General features: G+C 53.4%; 1 protein-coding gene across 1 annotated transcript; it reads left to right on the top strand.

The window, feature by feature from the left end:
* Positions 1-865: 865 nt before the first annotated feature.
* SSRP1 (structure specific recognition protein 1) lies at positions 866-10,520 on the top strand. Its single transcript, XM_047823765.1, has 17 exons — positions 866-1,009; positions 1,500-1,635; positions 2,561-2,746; positions 3,279-3,384; positions 3,913-4,103; positions 4,208-4,438; positions 4,566-4,669; positions 4,772-4,900; positions 5,144-5,365; positions 6,065-6,137; positions 6,546-6,684; positions 6,852-6,897; positions 8,066-8,195; positions 8,622-8,792; positions 8,972-9,060; positions 9,592-9,778; positions 10,018-10,520. Exons 2-17 carry the CDS (start codon positions 1,582-1,584, stop codon positions 10,087-10,089), a joined length of 2,130 nt encoding a protein of 709 aa, XP_047679721.1. The 5' UTR covers positions 866-1,009; positions 1,500-1,581; the 3' UTR covers positions 10,090-10,520.
* Positions 10,521-10,898: the final 378 nt, after the last annotated feature.

Here is a 10,898-nt window from a genome sequence, read left to right as displayed (position 1 = left end):
TAACGTCTTCGTGCAGGACACATATTACCAATCACTCTGGATGTAGAGTCACCGTGATTAAGAGAGAAGGGAAGTGGACGGGGGTAAGGAGATTTGGGACCCTGGGCAAATCCTCTTTGGGCCTCAGTTTTCCCATCTGCAAAGGGAAGTCATAGTGGCCAAACTCAAACATCTCTGCCAGGAGGCCAGGCCTCCTCTGATTTTACCAGATGCGCCCTACGACTATATTGGTTGGGGGAGGGGGGGGACGCGGCTTCCGAGATCCCACGCTGCTGGGGTTTCGAATCAGCGCCGCCTCTCAGGGGAATCTAACACGAGCACTTGAACTTGATACTGCCACGTGCCAGTCTCTTCCAGGCGACCCCTATACTGCAGTCTGGGGTGTGAAATTTTTGGGCGCCGTGAACTCCTTTCAGAGCATCCAGTCCCCGACGTCGGGGGAGAGCGGTACAAGTCACCGTGACACCGACACCCAGGAGCCAACCAGGAGCCGGGCGGGTCACCTCTCTCCGCAACTCGAAATATTTTTCTTCTTGTACCCAGAGACTCCTTTCTACTCCACAGAAACTGCTCCTGTGCAAGACAGAGGGACAGACAGGCATACGCAATCTGTGGCAAGTCTAACAAGATAAAACTACCCAATTTCCCTCCAGAACTTAGTCCTCCACTGGAGAGATGTAATTTTTAAAGAAAGAGCCCCGAGCGCTCCCATCTTTTTGTCAGGTTCGCGCCGCGCTGCTTCCTCGCGGATCCCCTTCTCTCAGGTCCTCCAGGGCGGCCGACGCTCTATACGACACCCTCGTAGGCGGGCCGGACTCACGTCTCTCTAGCCAGCTCGTCCTCTCTATGGTCCGTGCACGGCTTCCGGTGGCGGGACGCGGGGCCGCGCACGCGGGAAAAGCTTCCCCAGCGTCCCCCCCAAGTCCCCCTTGTCCCCGCCCCCCCTCCCGCGTCCCCCAGCGCGCCCACCGCCCGCACCTGGGCCGTAGCGAGGCTGCATCTTGAGAAGGTGGGTGGTCTCCGGCCCCGTGTCCCCGGAGGGCGCGGGCCCCGCTCCCCCGCGGGACGCTCAAGATGGACCGTTCCGCGTTCGAATCCACGGGCAGCGGGCGAATCCATTTTAGGGGGAGGGGGAACCGTGGGTCCCGGGCCGTGGCGCGGTGGGAGCGCTGGGAGAGAAACCTTGCGCTCGGAGCTGGGTCCGGGCGCGGGCCAAGTGCAAGCTCTGGGCAGGATCCGGGTTCTGCTACTCGTTGCCATGGCTCCCGGCGGAGCGCCCGGAGCGGGTTGTGGCCCGGGTGTGAGCGCTCCTCCAGGCCGGGTTCTCCAGCCCCTGCGGGGCCTGACTCCTTGAGAAGTCTGCAGGGCCTGCCTGTAGGTTCCCAGGCAGAGGAGATCCTGAGACATCCCAGGCTCAGCCAGAGGTTGCCACCTGGCTCCGTCCATGGGTCGAGTGAGGTGTCGTCTTTGATGTTTCTCCGTCTCCCTCTTGAATTCAGATTCCCAGCCTGCTGAGTATCTGCACACTCAGCCAGGAGTTGGGGCCCAGCTCCCAGTGGAGGCCACCAGGGGCACATCAGTATGGCGGAAACACTGGAGTTCAACGACATCTATCAGGAGGTGAAAGGCTCCATGGTAAGAAGAGCTTGGGTTTTTAGTACAGGCCAACAGAGGGAAGGACAGTAGACTTTTTGTCCATTTGCAAGAGCTTGCTTTGCTGACGTTGCTACTTTGGAAAAGGAGTCCGAATATAACGTAGTCGGTGTTTTGCCAACAGAAAGCAGTGTGTATAGATCTTCCTCGACTTCCCTTATGTCCCTCCAAACCCACTGTAAAGTGAAAATACCCTTTAAGTCAAAAATACACTTAGTACGTGTAACCCGATGAACATCCTAGGTTAGTCTAACCTACCTTACGCAGGGTTTCAGAATGTTTACATGGGCGTACAGCTGTGCAGAATCCTCAGACACAGAGCCTACCTTATAATAAAGTTTGAACATCCCACGTGGTTTATTGCATACTGTCGTGAAAATGAAACAATGGGTAGAGCACGGTCAGTCAGAGCGCATGTGTTGGTTGTGGACGCTGGTGATCGTGGGGGCTGACTGGGGAGCCATGCCTCGCTGCCACTGCCCTGCATCATGAGAGAGTGTACCACATGCTGCTCGCTTGGGAGAAGACACAAATTCAAAATTCAGATAACGGTTTCTGTTGGACACGTATCATTTTCACACCGCCGTCAAGTTGAAAAATTGTTAAGTGGAGCCATCATAATTCAAAGACCGACTGTATGGGAATCCCAGGATCTGAGCTTGAGAGGGACCGCTTGTCCTGCTCAGTCCCGAGCGCTGAAACTGAGGACTCGCAAGGGTTTTGGATGGTGGCGTTTGGTGTTAGCATCCAGATTTCCTGGTTATTTGTCTCCTTTCTGACTCTCGCCCCTGCAGCTATTGGTCCCACATCTGTATCTGGCCAGCCCAGGATAGGTGTTGGGTGGGACTGTCTGAGCCCGGTACACCTGTGCGTTGTACCCCTCCATTTGGGCCTGTTTTTCCAACAGAATGATGGTCGGCTGAGGTTGAGCCGCCAGGGTATCATCTTCAAGAATAGTAAGACGGGCAAAGTGGACAACATCCAGGCTGGGGAGTTGACAGAAGGCATCTGGCGCCGTGTCGCCCTGGGCCACGGACTGAAACTGCTTACAAAGAACGGCCATGTCTACAAGTATGACGGCTTCCGAGAATCGGTGAGATGTTCTGTGGCCATAAACCCTTTTTACTATGCTGTCTTGTTTGTTTTTGATCTAGAAAGAGTTGGGGCTCCTTTGAGCAGGGCCTTCGAGGCCGTTAAGCAGTGTTCAGCTTTGGATGTCTTGTGCTTTGACTCTAGAAGCTTTTCTACCGTTATAAATTTTTGGTGGTTTCTGCTCATTGCCTTTATCCAGATTCAGAGTCTTAGTGCTTTAGTTTGAGTTTTCTTTTTCCGTTTTGAACTGCTCAAGTCAAAGGTCTTACTCCGTTTTTTATTTTCTCTTTCGTTCAGGCAGTACTTCTATAAAGTCAGAGGGCACTGTGAGGCCTATAACCAGAAATGTTATTCATATACTTTCCTCCTCCCCTAGTCTGAGGGTCTGGTCCTCGGCAACAACTTCTTTCAACAGCCTGGGTTTCTGATAGAAAGGATACTGAAGCAGTTTCTCACAGATAATCCCAGCATGCTTAAGTTTGTGTTAAGGCCACTGGGGTTTACAGGGATTGCTCTCTCCCCTCTACCCACAGGAGTTTGAGAAACTCTCAGATTTCTTCAAAACTCACTATCGTCTTGAGCTTATGGAGAAGGACCTCTGTGTGAAGGGCTGGAACTGGGGAACGGTGAAGTTTGGTGGTGAGTCCTGGGAAGACTAAGGTTTGGAGGAGAAGGTCCGATGAAGGATGTCAGCCTTTACTTGTTTTGCTCCTTTCTGCTACTATTTCTGGTTTCTTGTCAGTTTGTAATTAATCATACATTCAACAAAAATTTTTTTAATGTTTGTTTATCTTGAGAGAGAGGCAAAGAGCGCGCGAGCAGGGGAGGGGCAGAGACAGAGGCAGAGAGAGAAAGAATCCCCATCAGGCTCCGTGCTGCCAGCACAGAGCCCGACTCAGGGCTCGAACTCACGAACCGTGAGATCATGACCTGAGCCAAATTCAAGAGCTGGACGTTTAACCGACTGAGCCACCCAGGTGCCCTTATAGTTCATCATATATTTATTAAGGACGAAGGGGGTATGAGGCAGTGTGCCTCGTCTTGGGGGGACAGTGTGAACAGAACAGCCCCAGGCCCTACCCTCAGGAGGTCAGCAGTCTGGTGGGAAGGCTGTTTCTGCACACCTTGAGGGAAGGAGCTTGTGGTTGATAAGCCCTTACCCCTCAGGGCAGCTGCTTTCCTTTGACATCGGTGACCAGCCAGTCTTCGAGATCCCCCTGAGCAACGTGTCCCAGTGTACCACAGGCAAGAATGAGGTGACACTAGAATTCCACCAGAACGACGACGCAGAGGTCTCGCTCATGGAGGTGCGCTTCTATGTGCCTCCCACCCAGGAGGATGGCGTGGACCCTGTTGAGGTGAGGCCTCCCCTCTTCGCCTTGGGAGCATATGGCGCTGAGCAGGCCCTGGCCTGCCTGGCAGCAGGTCGCCGCTGCCTGACTACCAGTGTGCACTTCTGCAGGCCTTTGCCCAGAATGTGCTGTCCAAGGCGGATGTGATCCAGGCCACTGGAGACGCCATCTGCATCTTCCGGGAGCTGCAGTGTCTGACTCCCCGAGGCCGTTATGACATTCGGATCTACCCCACCTTTCTGCACCTGCACGGCAAGACCTTCGACTACAAGATCCCCTATACCACCGTGCTGCGTCTCTTTCTGCTGCCCCACAAGGACCAGCGCCAGATGTTCTTTGTGGTAAGCAGAAGCCCCTGGGGGTGGATCGGCCTGGTTTGTGCCCGAGTCTTTAGGAGATGGATCTTGCCGGTGTTCGGTTCGTCAGCAGTTCTCGGGGTGCTAAACCTTGTCGGCTCTTCCTTACCAGATCAGCCTAGATCCCCCCATCAAGCAGGGCCAAACCCGTTACCACTTCCTGATCCTCCTCTTCTCCAAGGATGAGGACATCTCCTTGACTCTCAACATGAACGAGTGAGTGTGTCCCTGAACTCTTGTCCCCCGCTGTCCTGGCAGGAGACCGGCGTGCTGTTAGAAGGCAGCAGTGCTTGTGACCTCGCATTCCTCTGTTTGCAGGGAAGAGGTGGAGAAGCGCTTTGAGGGGCGGCTCACTAAGAACATGTCAGGATCCCTGTACGAGATGGTCAGCCGCGTCATGAAAGCCCTGGTCAACCGCAAGATTACAGTCCCAGGCAACTTCCAAGGGTGAGAGTGCTGGTCTGGGCTCTGTCCCGCCTAGGGGGCACCGTGCTGGGAACCTAATCTCTTGGAGATCCGGTTGGGTCTGACCATGATGGGTGTCAGCTGTCTCCTTAGGGGTCAGCCTAGTGAGGTTTCCTCACGCAAGGGCCTAAGGACACTCATGTTGCTGCTGAGAGAGGTGCCTTTGGCTCTGTGCCACCTGCTGCTGAGGTAGGCACTGACTGGGCTCCCCACATCCTCCACCAGGCACTCAGGGGCCCAGTGCATCACCTGCTCCTACAAGGCGAGCTCAGGACTGCTGTACCCCCTGGAGCGGGGCTTCATCTACGTCCACAAGCCCCCCGTGCACATCCGCTTCGATGAGATCTCCTTTGTCAACTTCGCCCGCGGCACCACCACCACTCGCTCCTTTGACTTTGAAATTGAGACCAAGCAGGGCACCCAGTACACCTTCAGTAGCATTGAGAGGTGAGGGCTTCCGCCAGTCATTTCCTAGGCATTCTGGGCCTGTGACTCTTCCCCAACTTTTCAAGCCTTGAGCAGAATTTTTCTTTTGCGTCCCTGGGATTTGGTCCTCCTTGGAGGAAAGCCTATCACTTTCTGTACTTAGATTGTTTCCCATATTAGGTGTCTGGTACTAACCCTTCTTCTCCACTCCCCCTATGATGGAAATGCTATCTCTCCCTTTCCCGGAATGAGCTTTGTGCCCGGGAAGAGAGTAGCTAATGTTTATTGAGTGCTCACTGTGGGCTGAGCGTCTTACAAACATCTTCAGGCTCAGTCTTCATAACAACCTGTGAAGTACGAAATTCAGACTAGTACAAAGATGAGAACGTCCCTTTCCCTGATGTTCTACCCCTGCTCTGGGCATATCTGGTGCCTAGGTACACACCCTTCCCCATCCTTTCTTTCCCAGATGCTTGACACTGCAGGTTCCTTTGAAGACTAGTGTCTGACTCTCCCTCACCGCTGCCCCCAGGGGTCTGTGGGCTGTTAGGTTGGGCAGCGTGCTCGCCAGCTGCAGGCCCCACAGTCCGCCCTGGCTGATGGGTGTCGGACCAGCTCCAGGCCCCACGGTCTGCCCTGACCGACGGGTGTCGGACCAGCACACGATGCACCCCTGCGTCAGCCCCTCCATCTAGTAACATGGTGCCTCTCCCCACACAGGGAGGAGTATGGGAAACTGTTTGATTTTGTCAACGCAAAAAAACTCAACATCAAGAACCGAGGATTAAAAGAGGTATCTGTGTGTGTGGAAAGGATGACCCTCTTCTCCTGTCGGGGGTGGGCAGGGATGGATTCTCCTGGCTTCTTCTTCACTCTCTCTTTTCTTCTTACCCTTATAGAAAAAAGAGGTGCGTGTGACCCTTCCCCCCTCCTGGTGCAGGTTTCCTCAGCATGACCTTAGAGCAGCCTCTGCAGCCCCTCAGGAGCCCCCAGCGGGGCCGGGAGTGGGAGGGGCTGGGACTAACCCAGTTGGCAGGAAGTCCTCGGGCATCGGCCCTGCATGTTGGCTGTGTGTGGACAGTCCGGCCCCAGGGTCTTCTGGGAGCTGGTCTTACTCACAGGCATGGGGGTGTGCTTTTGAGTGTACAGGGCTTCTGCACCAGGGTGAGCTGGCCCTCACTCGCCTCTCTTCTCTGGCTAGGGCATGAACCCAAGCTACGACGAGTATGCCGACTCTGATGAGGACCAGCATGATGCCTACTTGGAGCGGATGAAGGAGGAGGGCAAGATCCGGGAAGAGAATGCCAACGACAGCAGCGATGACTCAGGAGAAGAAACCGGTGGGCTAGCCTTGGCGGTGCTGGGGCTGGGGGTACCAGTGGGCTAGCCTCGGCGGTGCTGGGGCTGGGGGCGGTCAGACTCTTGCCTGGGGCCAGAGCTGGGTGTCTGGGTAGGGGCTGGGGTCTCCGTATGGGGTGATGCTGATGCATCCCGTGTTCTTCTTCAGATGAGTCATTCAACCCAGGTGAAGAGGAGGAAGACGTAGCAGAGGAGTGAGTTTTGGTTCCATTCACGGGGGTGAGGTGGAGGCCTGTAAGCTTGAGGGACCTGAAGATATCTGGACATTTCTCGTGTCCCAGCATTAGCTACTGACCCAGGGTGGGAACGTGACCTCCAATGAGGTAACACCCGGAAATGCTTTCAAAATCGTCCAGGGCTTTGCAAGTGCAAGGCACGTCAGAAAGCCAAAAAAGCAGTGGGGAGAAAATGGCACTAAGAGCCAGTGCTTGCCCACTCACTAGCTGGGAGTGTTGGGGTCGGTTGCTGAGTCTGTGTATTTTATTTTATTTCTTAAAATGTTTTATTTATTTTTGAGAGAGAGGGCATGAGCAGGGGAGGGGCAGAGAGAGAGGGAGACACAGAATCTGAAGCAGGCTCCAGGCTCTGAGCTGTCAGCACAGAGCCCAACACCAGGCTTGAACTCATGAACTGTGAGATCATGACCCAAGCTGAAGTTGGAAGCTTAACCAACTGAGCCACCCAGGTGCTCCTCCCTGTGTATTTTAAAGAACCTAATTATATGGGTATGGATGGACTTGGACTGAAGTTAGTTTTCCTGTTTCTTTTCTTTTTCTTTTAAAGTAATCTCTACACCCAGTGTGGGGCTTGAACTCACAACCCTGAAATCAAGAATCGTATGCTCTCCCGACTGAGCCCTGACTGAGCCCACCGGGCGGCCCTAGATTTTATTTTGTTATATTTACTTACAAAAAATTTTCCCTTTTCTATAATGATTGTCCCTTCATCACAAAAGACTCTAGGGTGGATTAAGACAAGTAGCTCAAAGGAGGTAGTGAAGAGGCCTTGGGGCATGTTCCGGGCAAGATGAGACCAAGTGTCTGTCCCCAAGAGTATGGGGGTGGAGGAGGTCGTGGGTTAGGCCTTGACCAAAGAGAGCAGCTGAAGCCTTTGTTACTTTGTGTCTCACTGGTTGACTGATGCCATGCTAGGTGTGAAGAGGCAGGGCCGGTGTGGGGAGGGGACCCAAAGCCACCTCAGTGGAGAGGAGGAAGCAGGGTGGAGACCAATGGTGGAGGCTGTCCTGTGGTCCCACCTCCCCTTTTCTGGGCAGGCAGCTTTAGACTCATTTCCCTCTTGCCCTGAGGCTGTGGGGTGCTGTCCTCACTCCTGGGTCTAAGCCCCACCCCCCACCCTTGGCAGGTTTGACAGCAACGCCTCTGCCAGCTCCTCCAGTAATGAGGGTGACAGTGACCGGGACGAGAAGAAACGGAAGCAGCTTAAAAAGGCCAAGATGGCCAAGGACCGCAAGAGCCGCAAGAAGCCTGTGGAGGTACACGCTCGGGTTGGGAGGGTGTTGGGGAAGCCGTTCCCTTTGCCTTCTGTCCACCACCAGTGGGGCCTGTCAGGTGGGCCTGGGGCTGCTTTTTGTGGCCAATGAATATGGCCTTGAGGAGTATCTTCTTGGAAAGTTTTCTCTCTGGCCTTTGAGATAATTAGCTTCTGGGAGATCTGAATTAGGAGACTGGCTTCTTCTGTCCCAGCAGCCCCAGGCAAGGGGCCCCTGGTGAGCTAGGCACTGGGTACTGGGGGTAGGAAAACAGGGTTCCTGTCATTGGGAGCCCTTAGTTTAGCTCTATGCCTATTTAGTCCTTCTCCCCGTTTTTCCTCCAAGTAGGTGTTGTCAGTAATTTCTTTCGGAGAACATGGGGGTGTCTGTGAGAAATAGATGGTTGAAGGCATTTGGGTTCTTATGTAGGTGAAGAAGGGCAAAGACCCCAATGCCCCCAAGAGGCCAATGTCTGCCTACATGCTGTGGCTCAACGCCAGCCGAGAGAAGATCAAGTCAGACCATCCCGGCATCAGTATCACAGATCTTTCCAAGAAGGCAGGCGAGATCTGGAAGGGAATGTCCAAAGAGAAGAAAGAGGTGAGCGGTAGCAGAGATAGAGGGGGCAGGGATGGGCCTTTGGTGAAACTTTTCTGTATAGATTTTGCCTGTATCAGGGAAGAGGCCTCATTCTTATCTCTCTTTTTTTTTTTTTCGTGTGTGTGTATGTGTGTGTGTGTGTGTGTGTGTGTGTGTGTGTGTGTTTGCGTGAGAGACAGGAGTGGGATCGCAAGGCTGAGGATGCCAGGAGGGAATATGAAAAAGCCATGAAAGAATATGAAGGGGGCCGGGGTGAGTCTTCTAAGAGGTGAGTGTTGGGAACAAAATGGCCCAGTGATTGCTTTTTCGACATCTATTTTTGCAGGTCTAGGTTGAGAATCAGGGTGCTGAAGATAATAGGTATGCTCTGACTGCAATAGGGCAGTGCTCCTCAAGTCTGGGTAGGCAATTATCCAAGTATGGGCAGTTTGCTAGGGAATTGCTGAAGTCACAGGATAAAGGGGGCCCTTTTCATGAGGGTCAGTTTTATTCAAAGGTATGGGGGAATTAACAAAAAATTATGATGGAACATCATTCACATGAACTTTTAAAGACAGAGCAAGAGATGCCAGATAAGTCTGTGAGTGCAACTGCTTCAGGCTCCGGCCTGTGATTTTTCTGGTTATTTGCTTAGGATGCCCTCCCTTGGGGCTCTTGGGGCTGACCTGGCTGGCTGTTCGCGTTCATAGTGAGATAGCAGTGCGGCCGTGAGTGAGAAAAGTTCTGTTAAAAGTTAGGGTGGATTGGCTTTGGTGGGTGAGCCTGAAGGCCCAGACCCTTCTCCCTCTTGCTGTTATAGGGACAAGTCAAAGAAGAAGAAGAAAGTAAAGGTGAAGGTGGAAAAGAAATCAACGCCCTCGAGGGGTTCATCATCCAAGTCGTCGTCAAGGCAGCTGAGTGAGAGCTTTAAGAGCAAAGAGTTTGTGTCCAGTGATGAGAGCTCTTCTGGAGAGAACAAGAGCAAAAAGAAGAGAAGGCGGAGCGAGGTGAGGCAGGAGTTTGGGATGAGGGGCCCCTGAGGGGTGGTTGGCTGGGGGCCAGGGGCTGTGGTAGGTCTGTGAGAGTAATGAGGGGGGAAGGGAGTGCAGATTGGAGGTCTGAAGGCCAGTGCTGCAGCTCAGGGAGAGGGAGTAGGGAATTAGGGGTCCTTCCATCACTAAAAAGTGGCTCCCTGGGAGGGCAACCAGGACTCAACTTTTCTCCTTAAGAGACCTTTGATTTTCAGGACTCTGAAGAGGAGGAGCTGGCCAGTACTCCCCCCAGCTCAGAAGACTCAGCATCAGGATCTGATGAGTAGAGCAGGGGGAAATTCTCTCTTCTGGAGGTTGCCCTGTCACACCTGCAGTCTCTCCACCCGTGTTTTGGTACCAGTTTCTCCTATGAAATGTAGTCCTTGGATTTTGTGCCATCTGGACAAGCTCTTTTGGTGGGATGTGCACTTCAACTGGGGCAGGAGGGGAGGCGTTTTCCCTCTACTGCTTTCCGAGGATGGCTCTTTATAATTTGGGGAGAGATTGGGTGGGGGGCAGGGCAGTGCAGGGTGAAACACTTGGCCTGCTCTCCTGACCTTAGGGATGTAGCCGCTGCTTCTCCTGTTCAAGTTGCTGCAGCAGGGGTCATGTGCGATCAGGCCTGTAGCTCCTAACTGGGGTCTATTTCTACTTTTATTTTGTATTTCTGGTCTGTGAAAATTCAACATTTAATAAAGGGAACTGACTTTGGAAACCATGTCCTTATGCCTCCTCTCTAGCCCTGTTGTATTGTCCCCATTGTTTTTGGTGGTGTTTACCATGCTGTTGTGACTGGGCAGGGCTCTGCTGGCCAGCCGGGAAGCAAGTCTCCAGGTACATCCTGTTCTGTTCCCGGTTGGACAAGCATTGGTTTTCACTCTCTTCTGCCGGGATGGGCCACCTGAGAGTCTAGAAATGAGAGCTGATCTGATTAGGAAGTCACTTTCACAGTTCACTCCATTAGCCAAGCTGAGGGGAGGCAGCTTCTGGCGCAGTCCTCAATCACCTAGGAGTCAACGGTCTTCCAGGGCTTTAGATAATGGAATCAGGAGTGACTGGCCCCCTTGCAGCAGGGAGAATGGAAACCTGAGCCTGG

This window comes from Prionailurus viverrinus, chromosome D1 (genome assembly GCF_022837055.1).
Source record: "Prionailurus viverrinus isolate Anna chromosome D1, UM_Priviv_1.0, whole genome shotgun sequence".
Lineage (NCBI taxonomy): Eukaryota > Metazoa > Chordata > Mammalia > Carnivora > Felidae > Prionailurus > Prionailurus viverrinus.
This window is presented reverse-complemented; position numbering and strand designations above follow the sequence as displayed.

What these genes read in the sequence shown, in the direction of transcription:
- SSRP1 (XM_047823765.1), top strand. Translation starts at nt 1,582, where the DNA reads ATGGCGGAAACACTGGAGTTCAACGACATCTATCAGGAGGTGAAAGGC. An exon ending in AGAACCGAGGATTAAAAGAG is followed by an intron (nt 6,138 to 6,545) that starts GTATCTGTGTGT and finishes TTCTCTGGCTAG; the next exon opens with GGCATGAACCCAAGCTACGA. An exon ending in GCCGCAAGAAGCCTGTGGAG is followed by an intron (nt 8,196 to 8,621) that starts GTACACGCTCGG and finishes GTTCTTATGTAG; the next exon opens with GTGAAGAAGGGCAAAGACCC.